Source organism: Rhipicephalus sanguineus, chromosome 11 (assembly GCF_013339695.2).
Source record: "Rhipicephalus sanguineus isolate Rsan-2018 chromosome 11, BIME_Rsan_1.4, whole genome shotgun sequence".
Classification (NCBI taxonomy): Eukaryota; Metazoa; Arthropoda; class Arachnida; order Ixodida; family Ixodidae; genus Rhipicephalus; species Rhipicephalus sanguineus.
In genome coordinates this window covers 143,440,872-143,457,746 of record NC_051186.1, presented here as the reverse complement: position 1 = coordinate 143,457,746, position 16,875 = coordinate 143,440,872, and the positions used below count along the sequence as shown (strand labels likewise).

General features: G+C 45.8%; 1 protein-coding gene across 1 annotated transcript in view; it reads right to left on the bottom strand.

Annotated features, from left to right (window-relative positions):
• Positions 1 to 1,423: 1,423 nt before the first annotated feature.
• Positions 1,424 to 16,875, bottom strand: part of LOC119375574 (uncharacterized) — a 198,155-nt gene continuing 182,703 nt past the window's right edge. The window contains exons 12-13 of the mRNA XM_037645788.2: positions 6,835 to 7,070; positions 1,424 to 1,905 (exon numbers count right to left, since the gene is read on the bottom strand). Coding sequence (XP_037501716.1) covers positions 1,824 to 1,905; positions 6,835 to 7,070 — 318 coding nt within the window. The 3' untranslated portion in view covers positions 1,424 to 1,823. The remainder of the gene's footprint in view (positions 1,906 to 6,834; positions 7,071 to 16,875) is intronic.

The window sequence follows — 16,875 nt, the reverse complement described above, 5'->3', positions numbered from 1 at the left end:
CACAGACGTAGAGATAGGCAGGCGCTAAACAAGAACTTCATTTCTTGTTTAGCGCCTACCTATCGCTACGTCTGTGTCCTGTCCCTTTCTTTTATGTGCCGCGCTAATACACGCTACGTTCATGGATGACCAACTCGCCCGATCAGCAACCCTTCTGAACGTAGGACATCGCCTGTCCTATTCTACCGTCCGTTGACCTTTGCGCTGTTGAACATCGTGAAAGAAGGCGACCTGTGAACAAAACAGAACAAAATATCGTGTCTCTCAAGGAATGTCACATGTGATTGGCAAAGACGCCACTCCGCCCAAATTTTTCAACGATTTAACGTACGGCTTTTAGCATACGGCTGGGTAATAATGGCTCGAATAACAGCCCGCCTTGTTCCGCCAAAATGAGGCCATATTAGAGTTCAGAGATATGTATGTTAAAACTAAAGGTGTGTAGGTTCGTATACAATTTGTGTAGTGCTCATTTTCTGTTAAGTCTGCTCTTAAAAGGGGAAAAAAGATTTATACTTGCTGCTGGCGAACTCACTCGTCGTTTGCTATAGTAACAACTTTCCGCTTAGTTGCGTAAAAGTGTAAAAAAGGGGGCAGGTATTGCTTTTCGGCAATGTTCTAGCCATAATTATTCAAAGCCATTGACCGTCAATTCGTTATTCTCGACGTTGAAGAGTGCCAGCACTTTTAGGATTTCTAATCCAGTATCGTCGAAAATCAGGGCACCAGTAACGATGTGATAACACAAGGGCGTCATCAGTGCGCAACAATGAGGGCACCACTTTGGTATTGGCGCGAGACCAGGCATGCAGCTAAACAGCGAAATATATATATATATATATATATATATATATATATATATATATATATATATATATATATATATATATATATATATATATATATATATATATATATATATATATATATATATGGTGGGGTGAAATTCAATGGATCCGGTGGAAAATGCGGCAGAAAAACAGGTCCACAAACGTGCGAAACACAGGTTTTACTAACGTTTCGGCAGGAGGGCCTGCCTTCGTCAGAGTGAATGGTTACAGATGCCACCTTTCATTCACTCTGACGAAGGCAGGCCCTCCTGCCGAAACTTTAGTAAAACCTGTGTTTCGCACGTTTGTCGACCTGTTTTTCTACCGTATATATATATATATATATATATGTATATATATATATATATATATATATATATATACATATATATATATATATATATATATATATATATATATATATATATATATATATATATATATATATATATATATATATATATATATATATATATATATATATATATATATATATATATATATATATATATATATATGAAACACTACGAGAATCATGGGACCATATTGTCTCGTCTGCTATGCGCGGTAACAGCAACCCCGACACACCGTAGTACATTAGTTCGGTTGTATTGAGAATAAAACCTAAAATTTCCTAAATGGCGGGGGCTGCTCTTTGAAGACAAAACTTTTTTGCCCCTTTTGACGGCGATGGGAGAGGCAAGCCGGCGGGAGAGATCACGGGGGAAAGTCTCGGCGATGTTACTCAACGGGTCACCGATGACCGTCCGCAAGGCTGCCTCACTCCCCCGTGCCCAACGTTCTCCCTCCCTCTTCTTTGTTGTTCATGAAACGCGTCCATTTCCACGGCTGACTAAAGAAGACAAAGAAACCGCAGAAGGGGAAACACGGTCGGCTGCCGCCAGGGTTCGCACAGCGGCCACTAGGCTCCCGCCAGAAGGCGACGCATGGTCACGCACACACGCAACAGCAGGCACGCACTGGCCGATGTGGTCAGTCCGGGGAGTTCCCGCGCGACGACTCGCTGCCGGTCATCTGTAGGTCGCTCGGTGACAACGGCCGGTACCGGCGCCTCCTGGTGGCGAGAGAAAAAGAAGAAAGAATGAGCCTGCGAACAACTGTCACTTGCTACAGAACGATTGGCGGCGCATCTTGAAGCATTTAACGTCTTCGTAGAGCAGCGTGCGAGCGCCCAAATCTTTAACTACCGTGCGCGAGCAGCGACTATTCTGTGCACCAACTACATATAATGATGTCAAGTTGCAAACGGGGCGAGGGTGAGCGCACGCTCACAAAGCGCGCTCAGCTGGGCCCATGGTGTGCTGAGTTCCTACTTAAGGACGCCACCCCATGGTAGCGCACTTCAGACAAACCATATTTTTTGCACTTATCTCGTGAGTGGCATATCTTGAACTCTCTTTTCTTCGATTGCTTGATACAACGTTCACCTTGGGAACGCGCAATACGAGCAAAACCGTTCTCAGGCTGCCTCATTATCTGAACTGCGCCAGTACAGGGTGAAGTTCTTAAAGGGCCCCTAAACAACCTCTAAAAATGCAAAGAACGAGCGCGTAAGTCTTTCTTGGCGTTTCCCGTCTGTCCGGCAAAATTCGCGACCGGAGCAGCGTGTTCACGCGACTTCATGAGGAAGTAAGCTCTCTTTCGGCCCATACGCGAGAAATATTAGTTGCAAATAGTCTCATACGCTGCTTTGCCGTGCAGTCGTACGCCCGTTCTGTCTTGTTTCGCTTGGACATCGTGCGATATCAACTGATTTCACTTCGTTTTCTGCCTTTTCGACTGCGAAAGCGGAGGTATAACAGCATGCAGCCGAAATGCGCGAAATCTTAAGATGCTCAACGTTTATTGCTGACGTTGTCCAAGCGTTTCGTGGAGAAAAATTATGCGCCCTTCTACTATGTGAAGATGAAAGATAAGGGAAGCTGTTTGTTTTTGTTTCATTATATTTAAAACTCTTCACACAGCCGATTCTCAGTGACGTTATCAGATGCCCCTCGGTACCATATTGCCCACTGCAGTGGGTCAAGCGACGTATGCACATGAACGGAAGGCGTGGTGACACCAGCCTTTCCTCACTTATTTTTGGTAAGTGCTCCAGTACGAAACCGGCACTCGCTATGGAGCAGCCCGCATCGTCGCTGCTGTTGGTCACGGTGATGGAAAAGTGGAGAAGAACTGACTTTTGGGCGAGTTGGATTCTGTTGAACATATTGGGTGGATTCAGCGCGAACAACAGGACAGAGATGAAGGGACACGAGCACCAGCGCTGTTCTCACAACTAACTTTATTATCGCAGAAACACACATTTTAAAGCACAGCCTATAACCACATGACAACACGCCGATGACGTCAAACAGAGTATAAATGCAAAAGATTAGCACTAACCACGAACAAACTGTGTCATGTGACAAAACTATTCAAGAACGAAATTTCTCTGTCATGAAGGGCTAAGAAGCCACGCTTACACAACTAGGGCCCTTGTTGTGAATAAATAAAGCTTCCATAATTTCTCTGTTAGCCTGATCCGCATGCGCAAAAATACACACAGTGTCTGCAAATATCGCTGTACACCCATGTTCATTACAATGTCTAGCCAGACGTGAATAAGGATTGCCTACTAGTGAGCGTTTATGTTCCTGTAATCTAATATTCAAACAGCGGTCCGTTTGGCCTATGTAAGACGTGGCCATACGAGAAAGGCACCTAGTAAACAACGCCCATTCTGCATGGAACTATCGAGGTCATATGTTTTACCTTGCAACGCTTCCTATTTACACCTCTTATTTTTGCAAGCAACTTCCTATCACTTATTCCACAAATCTTTTTCATTTTATCTGGACCTGACAAAAGAACTGCAACATTTTTTAGCCCATGTGAAAGTTTATGTGCATAAGGTATGATTTACCTTTTTTTCCGTTGGCACTGGATTAGTCTCTATAGTGCGTGTTACTTTTATTCTTTTAATGAGTTTTGCGCGTTGATGCTAATGACATTTTCTGAAAACCTTGCCGATCTGAGACGCTCCATTTGTCGTACAAAGCTTACCGGGATTAAATGAACACACGTTTTAAACAAAGCCGAGAACAAGCTGGAAAAAACTATACCATTTTTTACAACCTTTAAATGTGGAGAGTTGAAATTAAGTATTGGTTTGCTGGATCTTGGCCTGTACAGCCAGCACACGTTTAAATTTAGCTTAAGATTGACGTCTAAAAATTGTAACTGGGTATTCTGTGGCAATTTGTAAGGGAATTTCAAGCCATGGCCGCATTCGTGAAAAAGATCGAGTACGTTTTTAACCCTCTGTTGGAAGTCTGAATACTTGACAAAGATTAAAAAATCGCCAACATAACGTAGCACTTTGATTACGTCGTCACCCAGACTGCTTGCCACATTCCTGTCAACCCTTCCCAGAAAAACATTGCTAAGCACAGGAACAACTTTTGATCCTATACAAACCCCTGATTTTTGTATAAAGGTATTTCCTTTCCATTCTACACGCGTTGAGGCTATAGGTAGAAAGACAGAATTTCAAGAAACGCACCTACTGATACACCACACGCATTTGCAAAGGCCATTTCATTGTTATCCTCAGTAATGCACAGTTTTACATTTTCCATTAGGGCATCGTGTGGTAAATTATAAGTCTTCTACATCTATGCTGAGCATATTACACTGACCAGGGTTAGAAGCGATAAGGAATGAAACAAGGTCATTTGCTTCATACTTCATACTTGTAGTGCGCTTCCGGTGAACACGGACCAAGAAACAAGGAAAAACAACACAAGATGTGTATGAATACGTACCGACTAGCCCCTGTTGCCGCCCTACTAACATGGTCATTTGCAATGTATGCTACAGCTATCAAAGCCTCCAGGTTCCTGTGCAGATACGACGACACACGATGTTGTCAACTATCCCTTTCCGTGATTATCTCTTGGAACGGCATGTGAACTTTATGAGTCTTAGCAGCGACGATTATATCCAAATTAAGTTTCTTATCCTTGTTTACTGCTGAAGCTAACTGTTCAAGATTATGGCGACGAAGTATTGACAGGGCGCGTTCCTTAATTTTAGCAGGTTTCTGGTTTACTTGCTTAAATTTCTTCTTAATTGCAGATTCGGCCTTTTCACAAAAGACATTTTCTGGCACTACAACAAAACAACCTTCCTTATCGGAAGTTAAAATATGAAGTTCCTTACTGACAGCGTATCGCACAATGTCTTCTACAGACCTAGCCGCCGAGTTTTTTTGTTCCAGATCGTCCCAACACTTCCACACACTCTCCTATGAAGCGTGGTCTTTCTTCTTCTGTCCCAAGGCTACCTCTCTGGCGGGTGTCCCTTCTTCGTCCCTGTCCTGTTGTTCGCGCTGAATCCACCCAAGATGGAAAAGTGTTCGTCGAACCACAGACGATCACACACGCGGTACGGGTACACAGGCCGATTCCCAACCAACTCCCGTTGGAATCTTCCAGGGAAGCGCCCTTCCGCGTTGTACCAATTCATAATTGCAGGGTTTTGCAGCGCGCGAACATAGGAAAAAGGACAGAGTAGACAGAAAGAGCGCTGTTTCTGTCTACTCTGTCCTTTTTCCTATGTTCGCGCGCTGTAAAACCCTGCAATTATGAACACTAACCAACTAGCCCAGGCCTCTACACTTATAATGCACCAATTCGCCGACGGGCATTTTCGGCATCGCCACGCTGAGTACCCTGGCGGACAATGCGTTTGCGGTGCCGTTGGCGCTCTGGACGGGCTCACTAAGGGAGGAGGAATAAACTTTATTGATAATTAATGGGAGTGGGAATGATCCAGCGCCCCGTCCGGCGCACTAAAGGACCCTAGGGCGCACGGCGTGGTCGTGCCATCTCTCGGAAGCGGCGAGAGAGCTCGAACACGAGCAGCATTCACCGTTCTTCTGAGGAAGACGACGTTGGAGGATCTGCTCCTCTTGTGAACGTCTCTGAATACAGACCCTGTCGTTCCTTGTCACACGGTGGTCCTGTGTTCTGTACTTTCGGCGTTGTGACGATGCTTCTGGGCAGCGCAGTTTGTGGAAGACACGTTTGTCGGTGACACACGCTGACGTTCAGACGAGATCACGAAGAGAGAACTTCATAAAAAGTCTCTGTTATATGCGTAATGCTCTTAGATCTCAAATATAACCGCACCTGTCTAGATTGATGTTTTCGATTAATGCCTAAACTCAGTGAATTTAATGTATCATGTAAACCAAAATAGGCTGAAGTATTTTACTCCCATTCCTTTATGATGGTGTACTGCGAAGGCTAAACAAAGGGGTGTTAGACAAGTGGTTATGGCGCTTGTCTTCGGACCCGGCTTCAGAAATCACCTCTCCAAGAAAATTAATTAATTAATTAATTTTTTATTCGCTCTCCGCGATTGATTACGTGACCTTTCCTTTCCCCTGGTCACGTGACTTGCTTAGCAAACACCGCTCACGACGGTCTGCAAAGAGGGCATCGCTGTAAAACAGCACCTGTCCTGTTCCGTTTTAGCAAGCCTTGATGCGCATCACGAATCGGGTTACAATGAGTGCATGCTCCGACATGTAGCCATGAGCTGTTACCTAGAACGGTGCGCCACATAGATCTGCATGTTGTCTGGGACAACCTTCCTCACTTGTCTCCGGGCATCGTAGCAAAGCGTGTTTCTCTGGGAGGATGTCCCATGTGATCAAATCTCGGGGACAAATGCGGCCATGAATATTTGATAAAATAGAAGGGACATGTCTCAGCTCTTTTACAGAACCTCCTACATATTGTTCAGTGCATCAGAGAGGTAAAAAGAACGAATACATGAAACGCTACGTCTGTTATAATTAGCTTGAACGTACATGCTCATAAGTGGGAAATGGAAGCAGTTCACCGCTTACAGCTGACACATAAGTCGAGCGACATTCCTTGCCTTGCGTGGTGTGATGGGCTCTTTTTGTAACAACGAAATATCCATTGTATACCTTGCTGGCACGCAGTGGTTGGGCGGCGGGTTCCCGGGCGGCGGCTGCGGCGACTCGTGCGGCCTCCAGTGTCCGTCGGGCACCATGGATGCCGACGCTGAGTGGCTGAGGGGTGCCACGGAAAGGCGAGGCCTCTCGGGCTGCCTGACCCGAGGTCGTGGGATACGAGACTCGGCGCACCCGCTACGACCTCCAGCGCTGTCGTCACCGTCGTCCACACCGATGGTGGGCTTCACCTGCGCATCAACCATACTGAGCCCCCAGAGATTTCCGTTACGCGCGAGCACATCGCGCGCTCACGAGTTCACCGACGCGTTCTTCTTGCTGTAATGTGCGCCACAGGAACCTCACAAGATAAGCACAAGTTTGGGGAAGTTTGAGGACATAAAAAATCCGTGTTGGTATACTGCAAAGAAATGCCTTGTTGGGCGCCATGCGCGACGATCTGGTAGGTCAGATGGTGTTGGTAGGCTAATTTGGCTTCCCCTAATTTGAACCCTTGCCCATGCTTATGGTAGACGTATATAATTCTTGCTGGAGGATTGCGATGTGGTTCATTACGAGGTTGCCTTATGTTTCGTCCGACTGTCAGTACCTTTGTTGCCATTCCCAACATGCACTTTACAGGGGTCTTTCTTGCGAGACCCAGCTTGCCATCTTCATTCGTGGCCTTCAAGCTATACTTTATCATTAATAAACGTAGCGCAAAACAACACGGACAAAGTGGCAACATACACATACAACGGAGCGAGAAATTGAGGAAGCGTTCTCTATCTACAGATGTGGTGATGCATGTGTCGCGAGGCCATCGATAGTGTGGCACCCTATCGAAATAGATTGCCTGAGTGCTAGTCACCTTTTTCATTCTCTCATCACGTGTCTTGTTCCTTGTGCATACATGTGTGCATGTTCTTCAATAATTTTCAGTTGATAGTCTGCGCTGTGTATGTTGCCACTTTACTTTGTCCGTGTTGTTTCGCGCTACGTTTATTAATGGTACATTACCAACTCTCCCAACAAGACGTCCTTCTGAAGCTGTACTTGACGTGAACCTGCGAACATATTCTATTTCACTTAACTTGGCTAGAGCTTTGACAAGGTAATCCTCATATGCGATGTTAAAAGCATCTTTGTAAAGCTTGCAACAATATATACTAAGTTAAACTAAGGAATTCTAGAGTAATTGTTCACAGTCGACATTCATAACTCCTTGTCTAGCCCGCTTCCAGTGTGATCACGGCGCCTCAAGACTTTGACCTCCTAGATTGTAGACAGGCCAATTGGTAGATAGCCGAGGCAGAGACATTCCGTTCTTGCGCGCTGTTTCACTCTCAGCTTTTGTCGTGTACCCTCTTCTTTTATTATAATGCATCTCAGCAACTTGCTTATGAATGTTCCTTCCGAATCTTTTCTGATGACTGAGTGATTTACCGAATTGGCCCATGTGACCACACGATACTACGACTTCTCCACGTCCTACAGTGCCACGTGGGACCATGTACTCTTCCTTCTCTCGTCGTGAGCATAGGATTTCAGTTATTTTATGCAAGGATCTGTCTTGGAACGATGCTCACCTTGCCTCTACTTTTTTCGATAAAAATAAATATATGAGCTAGAGTGCGCATTCCTCACTTCGAACCCACTTTAAGTAGGTTTCTCAGACTTTTTTGAAAGCATTACATCGCCAGGTTCATTCATGAACGACAGAAAGACGAGCTCGCAAGCAGTGATTCATCGTAAAAAAAAAAGTCAGGCGTGCCGACAAGGGCAGAAGAGAAGCAGCAATTTGAATATTATTTGAAAGGTCTAATTGTGGCAGAAAAGAAATAACATACAAAACAAAGCTGCGCATGCCGTCAGGAATTGCAGCGCCACTCTTCTATGAGGCCCACGTGCATGTTTACGCTAAAAACATTTGTTGAAAGATCACATCTCTCTCTTATTTAACTTAATCGAAAGCTGGCTCACGCATCGAATGCACGTGTCGTACTGTTCTTACTGCGCACTACTCACCCACGTCAACATGCTAAAAGGTTTTCTGGTTCGTTTTTCTTCCAGCTAACAGCATCGCTATCTGCTGCTTATCAGGTTTTGCGCATAGCGTGTCAGTTGACGGGTGTTTATGACAATAATACCGTACTACTCACAAACGCATCTCTTATGTATTAATCTCGGACGTGTACGTAATTTGAATTACTGTTACAAGTACACAATATACTAGAGCACTGCACGGGCTCGGGCCTACCTGAAAACTCGGGCCCGGCCCGGCCCGGCCCACGGGCCGGGCCGGGTGTATCCAGACGACGGACCGACCCGCGGGCGGCTGAGTCACGTGACAGTAAGAACGCGAGTGGCCCGTCCGCTTGCGCCATACACGCGCGCAGTCCGAAACGGGAGGAATAAAGCCCGGACCGATTGCAGTTCCAACCGCAAACGATGCTGCGCGCGTGTCTCGAAAGAGAAACCGCATGTTCGAAGAGCCGCCGCGCACTCGGCTACCGAAAAAAGAAGAACCCCTCCGAGCAAGCGGCCCGCAGGCGAGGATGGGGATGGACGGTTCGTGAAAATGTTTTCTGCATTGTTGGCCCTCCCGATCCGCGGCCCAGCTACAGATTCCCCCAACCGGAAGTGGAGGGTCACGTGACGGCGAGGGCGCGGGCCAAAAGAGCGGTTTGGCCCGTCGTCTGGATCCATCATAAATAGTTTTCACGGCGGGCCCGGGCCGGGCTCGGGCCTGAAGTTCCGGGCTTAGGGTCGGGCCCCGGTTTGAGGTGGCGGGCTCGGGTCGGGCCGGGCTTGAACTTTGGTGAGTTCTTTAGATTGTTCCAAATACGTCGCGCATAGATATATGTTCCACATATTGTACCTCGAAAAAAAAAACGCTTTCTTTTATGTGGGCAGAACTACATGGAGAAGTTTTATGAGGGAAAAGTATTGAACTTTTTTTGCTTCTTGCGGCTACTTGATAGACTAGGCGCTTATATAGTTGACATATCACTCTTCTGTGCTCTATTAATAGCACTCGCTTTGATTTTATACCCGAGATGTTATTTTGTAATCGCAGTAATAAATGTAATATAATAAATTTATATCATAAATTTTTATCTATAACTTATCAACGGAATAGCGATCACAGAGCTCCAAAGCAGGCTAACGTTCTTGAATGTTCCCGCAGTACACTAAAGCGAAAGGTCTGCGCGGAGTCTAGTTACATAGAATCACTATAAAGACAAGTTCTTTTTCCGTGGCTCCGTCACGACTCCCAGTGTTCATGTGACGGAACGTGGACATGCAGAGCCTGATTTGTGTGCCCAAATTGTTAATGCCTGAGCTTTCGTCGTGTTCCGCTATATGGTGCGAGAGCTACATGATGCTGCCGCAACAGTGTTGGAATGTGCAGGAATAGCATAGATCCATTAAACATATGTGTGGGGCAAAGCATATTCACTTCACGGTATACCTGACTTGAAAAAAGACAGCTATGAATTCCGTGCCGTGGGATGTCTCCTTACCTCGAACCAGGTACATACAATGAGTGAGCGTCCAAATGCTTATTCGTGCCTTTGTCATCAAACTGGAACGAACGCCGAAAATAAATAGAAATCTCTTCGCCCACCTCCTGCCAGTCCTACCCGCGTAGTCCGATCGCCAACTTCTACCGGTACAACATCGTTGGCAAGGTATACACAATTATAATACGAAAAAAAAAATGGTGCAGAGTACAAACCATGCATAACGTACACTGCTGTAACCTGCAAGGAGAATCCTTCAAAGAAGAGTTTTATAGAGTATATTGAAGAGTGGCACGGCGGTCTGGAACAAGGGAAATGAATTAAGGGATGAGCTAGAAATCTATGTTCTTTCTGCAGAAGTCCGCAGAGACGTCCGAAATTTACTCCAAGGGTGGAAGTCTGAGAACTACGACTGCCGACGCCCTCACAATTCGCAAGGCAGATTTCGTGCGCCCCTGCGGCTAGCGCAAGAAGTTCAAGAACTAGCGCGACAGGATACCTGATGCAACAGAGCATGGCGTGCTTACAGCCGGGATCTCTTGATAATTGGACTTTCCGGACAATAACATGTGAAGAAATGAACTCTATATTGTGGCACAAAAAACTTATTTCATTTCATGTTTGAAAAAAGCGCAAGAAAAACCACTACACAGATGCACGAAGGAGACAGGACGACGTGATCTATCTATCTATCTATCTATCTATCTATCTATCTATCTATCTATCTATCTATCTATCTATCTATCTATCTATCTATCTATCTATCTATCTATCTATCTATCTATCTATCTATCTATCTATCTGTCTATCTGTCTGTCTGTCTGTCTGTCTGTCTGTCTGTCTATCTATCTATCTATCTATCTATCTATCTATCTATCTATCTATCTATCTATCTATCTATCTATCTATCTATCTATCTATCTATCTATCTATCTATCTATCTATCTATCTAGCCGCCTACGTCTGGGTGCTCTCGTCATCGCCTGCTTAACTTGGTGTAGACCAAAATTAGCCCTAGAGGGTAAGAGGACTTGACGAATGCGACTTTCTGGTCATGACATGAAAACGTGAAAATCCTATTGCGTACGTCGTCAAACCCTTTCTTCCAGACACGTGTGGCACATACCCGTTTAACACGGGCCGTGGTATACGGGTATCCTCCCACAGGTCATTGAAAGTTTATTTATTTATTTATTTATTTATCATAGTACCCACAGCGCCCAAGGGCATTACAGTGGGGGGGAAGAATATATTTCGATACAGAATACAGATTCCAACACTTCAACATTACAATAAACACAATTCACTGTAAACTTACATAGTAATACATGTGATATACACAATGCAACTCGGGTTCAAAGTACAGTTTTGGCCTTACACAACAGCGCGAGTACACTACTGGAAGTTTATATCTACCAAGGAACGGCGCCAACAGAGATTGGTAAAACCGACACCTGAAGCGTTGACCCGACGAATGCAAAGAATAAAAATCAGGATCTCAACAGGAATCGAACTCAAACATTCTGCGTGGTAGTCAGGTATTCTTCCACAGAGCCATGCCAGGTCTGAAAACTGCTTTGGAAAAACACCCTATGCAAGCGTAATGTCGGTGCAACGTTGGTTGTTGTGCTGGCTATCCAGTTGTACAACAAAGCAATAAGAGCTGCATATTTACTCCTACGATGCAGGCGTCATGTCAGGTTATTGCCTGTGGTTCCAGTGTTGGTAACACTTTTATAGCAGTCTAATAAACATTACGTTTGTATTCCTATGATTCAGCAAGCTATATTCAAGCGTCGCTCGACCCCGGATGAATACGCTAACAAAAGTTACGTACGATATTCACATCATCGCGCCATAAAGTGCACTTCGTTTCGATAATACTGACGTATGCGCTCTAACGTGCGTGCTGACGTTATGTCAGACCATAAGTTACCCTTTAAACGCCAGTGTTGTCGACGTGCCTGGTAAGCCCAACATGTGCACACAACTACTACACTTACTAAAATACGTCGATCCACCTCGTAAAGCTTGACTCAAGGCAAGAAAAAAAAAATGCAGCATAGAACTACTCCCTGACTGCTTCGCATGAAACCGATTCCTACGAGGTGTGGGATCTGCCGAATTTTTTTTCGCGCTTTTCTTGAATTCACACCAACTCGCCCATCTGACCCTGTTATTTCATTTCAATTATTGATACCCTCAAGGCGAAAGGCATTACAGAGGGGAGTGAGTAAAAAACAAAACAGAAGCAAAAGCAAATATGAAACGCAGCAAACAATAAATAAAGAAACAAGTTCTGCATGGAAATAACGCTATAACAAATTGTTTTTTTCGTCCTCTCGGCTGTTTATACGTATTTTGAAAAGTACATGTGGTTCGCGGAGTTCTTGATAATTTTTATCTAGGTTATCGTATTTACAACAAGGGTAATAAAATTGACTGTTTTCCTGCATTTCTCTTGCCGCAGCAAGATGCTACTATGCTGAAGACGGGTGCTACATATCCAGAAGGGTGCATGCTGGGTTTGATGGTAGAGCATGCTTTAAATTTCAATAGAGAGTGCAATAAAAACAAAGTGAGGAGAGAGTTCTGTTATCTGTCTCCTCTGTTCTGTGCGCTCCCTGTTGAAACTGAACTCATGCTGCAAATCATTTGTTTTGCGACAATATATGCTACCAAACGCTCTTGATGATTCCCATTATATCTGTAGTAAAAAATATGCACAGTATACCGCTTCCGAACAACCGTTCATCGTACCCAGAATGTCCGGTCCACTGCTGCCACAGTGAGACCCTTTAGTACAAGGAATTACCATAGATTAAAGCATACTTGTTAGCGTAGCATGCGCCAACAAATCGTAGATAATTGCTTTTCACACGAAAGTGTTTTATGCTGGGGTCCACCAAGACTTCAGTGACGTATTTCCGTCACGGAAATGACGTCGAAAAAATTTACACGATCAGATGGGAAAGAAAAAAAGTTCCGTTACCGGGCATCGAACCCACGACCGCTCGGTCCGCAACAACAGATGTCGGGCGGGCTATCGACTGCGCCACGGTCACAGACTCTAGAGGCTTTACAAACGTGCCTTTTATATCTACCACTCTCCCGTCGGCGGGGTAGTGTTGCGCTCTGGGAGCGGTAAAGTAAAGTAATTCGTCATTACTGTGGCCTCCGCGATTAGCACCTGCAAACAAAAATAGCTCTGCGACGCGCGCCTTCCTCGCCTGGCTAACACCGCGTTCCCCGCTCACGCGCTCGCCCCGAGAAAAATCGCGGCCGGGCTACCGGGGCGGCACGACGCGCTTTGCGTTTCCCTCTACTCCGGCCGAGGTGTTCAATCACAATTTAACATGCCGCGGGATGGCGACCAAGTTCTGCGTCCAATATGCGACGCTCTGCTGGCTATCACACCTCGTTTTCTGATCACGCTTTCACCGTTAACTACTATATATCTACCACAAGGATTTGCTTAATCATTTAACATGGACGTTAGTCGTCGGGATGGAGATGTACCACCAATCATCAAAGTGAATGCATCCACGTTAAACGGTGCTATAGCTGCCAGACATCAATATACATTGTAGAAACTATCTTATATCAATGTACAGTAAACATTCAGTTACTTCTGTAAGGGCACGCTTTACTTTCGTGTTATTCCGATTCCTATGACGGAGGGATCAACCATCTTTCTTTTTTAAAACGCCTTGCTGTCGATTCCATGTTCGGGCAACACCACCTAGATTATTGGCTCGGGCGCCTGTCGGGCCCGATCTGAGGCCGGGCAGGGCCGGTCCGGCTAGGTGAAATTTTTTCTCGGGTTCGGGCCGGGCCCGGGTCTCGCTTTTGAGTCATCGGGCCGGGTTCGGGCCGGTAAATATCAACGAATGTCAGGCTCGGACCGGGCCCGGGCCAAGAATTACGGCGCGTGCAGTGCTCTACAATATACATAAGCATAATCGATTAACATGCAAGTAGTTAAGCCCTGGAATTTAAGTAATTGACTGAATATGTTTTACGGCCTTATATCTATGTTTTAAGGTCGCGGTGACGTGCAGAAAATACAACCTGAGCGCGCCCACTTCGTCTTTGCGGCGCTCTTGTGATTAGCACCCTCAGACAGCGAAGCCCCTTTCGTGAGGTGTAACATTTTCCTTCTGAGTTTGGGCCATGGCTGCCGTTGGGCCGATTTTAAAAGGAGTCACAACTCAAGCTATAAGTAGCCAAAGTGACCATTTAAATGGCTACTTTGTCTACTTTTAATGCTATTTTGTCCGCCTTCATAGCCGCATAGCCCTGCAGCGTAGCGATATTTCTTCTCGGATCATCTAGATACCGAAACACTTTCGCCCTCACGTGGGTCTGTTCTGACCGTTCAGAAGCCGAAGTCGGTCCCCATCTTCGGAATCGTCAGCCGTCTGGCCCGGTCGGCGCCTTGTCAGACGGCTGAGGATTCCGCTGCCAATACGCCGGCCATAATTACCAACGCGCAATGGAGCCCAATATGTCAAAACTGCACAATTCAAAAATTGGCTTCCTAATATCACGTTCTTTGGATGTGAGAGGGTTTAAGCCCTCCCAAGTCGCTCCTGCCAGCTCTATAAACAGACGTGGAAAGCGGGACAGCTGTTCAGAGCGCTCCACCAGAAACTACAGCAAACACTCGTCGCCTGGCCCAAAGGGTCACTTTCAATAAAGCTGTCACCACCACCGACGCTACCAGTGCCCGTTTCAGCAAGCCGCAACAGGCGAAGTCGGCTCCGATGGTGAGGGAGCCTGGTACCACAAAAGAACGTTTCACGCTTGTAATCAATTGGGAACGCACGCTGACACGCTGGAGAGGAGGCTGAAAGCGCGACAAAGACAGCCATCTTCTAGTCACTTCCGCCGCGACTACGGGAACTGCTTATGGAAGTGCCGCCGCTTTGAGAACTGAACGCACCTGAAGCATTGCAAAGCCTCTGTTCCAAAGCGGTATCCGCGCGGGGGATCACGAAGTAATGGGGTGCCACCCGGAAAAAAAAAATTGAGGCGTGCTGCAGTGGATGGATGGATGGATGCTATGAGCGTCCCATAAGTGTGCCGACAAAGAAAAAAAAAACGTTTTCCTTCTTTTTTCATGTCGGCCTAATGCCTCTACTTCTAATAAATCCATCTTACTAAAGAAAAAAAAAACACGGAAATTCTCAGTCCAGTTCTCTGCCCTTTACGGCAGAATGTCCTTATTTTCCCACTACTTATTTTTGTCCTTTCTCTCTAATTTCCTGCCACCAGTACTCTAATCGTCTCTTATTTATATCGCGGGCGAGTTCAACTTTCCATTGTTGTCCCTAAAACCCAAGGCGTCATGTAGGCTCGTGCCCAAACGTACACCTGGGAGGATGTCTCCACATTCAATCAGAACATGCTCGGCCGTTTCCTTATCTTCCCCGCAGCACGTGCAATGTTCTTCTTCTTTACTGAATCTCGCTTTATAACTACCCGTTCTAAGGCAACCCGATCTCGCTCCACACAGTAAAGCGCTTCCCCTTGAATTATCGTAAAATGCCTCCCTCCTTATTTCATTTTTGCCCTTTCGGTAGTTACTCAGAGCCGGTTCTGAGAGAGAGCGACTTTCGTCGGCACAGGCCGACAACACTGCCTCCGCGATTCTGCCGTCTGCGGCGTCGAGCGCTTTACCACATGATCCATTCTGTGCTTGAGAGGAAATCATCGCCTTCCTTTCTGTCGGCGACCGCCGGCGCGCCTTATCTTGTCTTGGCACAAAAACAAACCAACAAAAAAAATGTCATTCCCCCCTTGAAACACGCCTCAACTCATTTCAGACAAACACAAAAAAATGTAACGAGATACCCGTGTCCTGCATAGTATCATGATACAAACGGTACATCGTAAAAGTACTTCACTACTGAGATACAAATACATTTTTCAAATGTATCTCCATACAGAAATAAAAATGTTCAAAAGTATCTCTGAAATACTATCGCGATACTGCCCAGCCCTGGTGCGTACTACCCCGGAGTGCCGTTCAGTTCATACGTGAATTCTAGTTGAGGCACTTTTCTGTAGCACGCACAGGATTTCGCAAAGCATCGTTGATTCACGATAACGGAGCTGAAATCTAACCTTTCACACCGCAGCAAATAATTAGGCGGCGAGCACTTAGCACTTTGCATGGTCTGGGAAAGTATTTTGGTCTCATGTCGACTTCAGTGCAGCTCATGACTCATCCGGTGAAAGTGGCAGGGCCGTACGTCCGCACGTCTTATCTGTTCCTATGCTAACAAATGGGTCGACCCCAACGTTTTTATCTAAAAACGTTGGTTGACCCTCTTCCGGGCACCATCTGTGCGCCCCCTATGGTTCGTGGGCATTGCGAATAGGCGTAGGTGACGGAGGGCAAAATTGCATCCCATTTTGTGTGATCGGTGGCGACGTAAATTAAGGGCATGTCGTCGAGCGTTAAAGCGGTTAAAGCGTTCGGTTAGGCCATTCATCTGCGCGTGGTAAGCAGTATTTTTGCGGT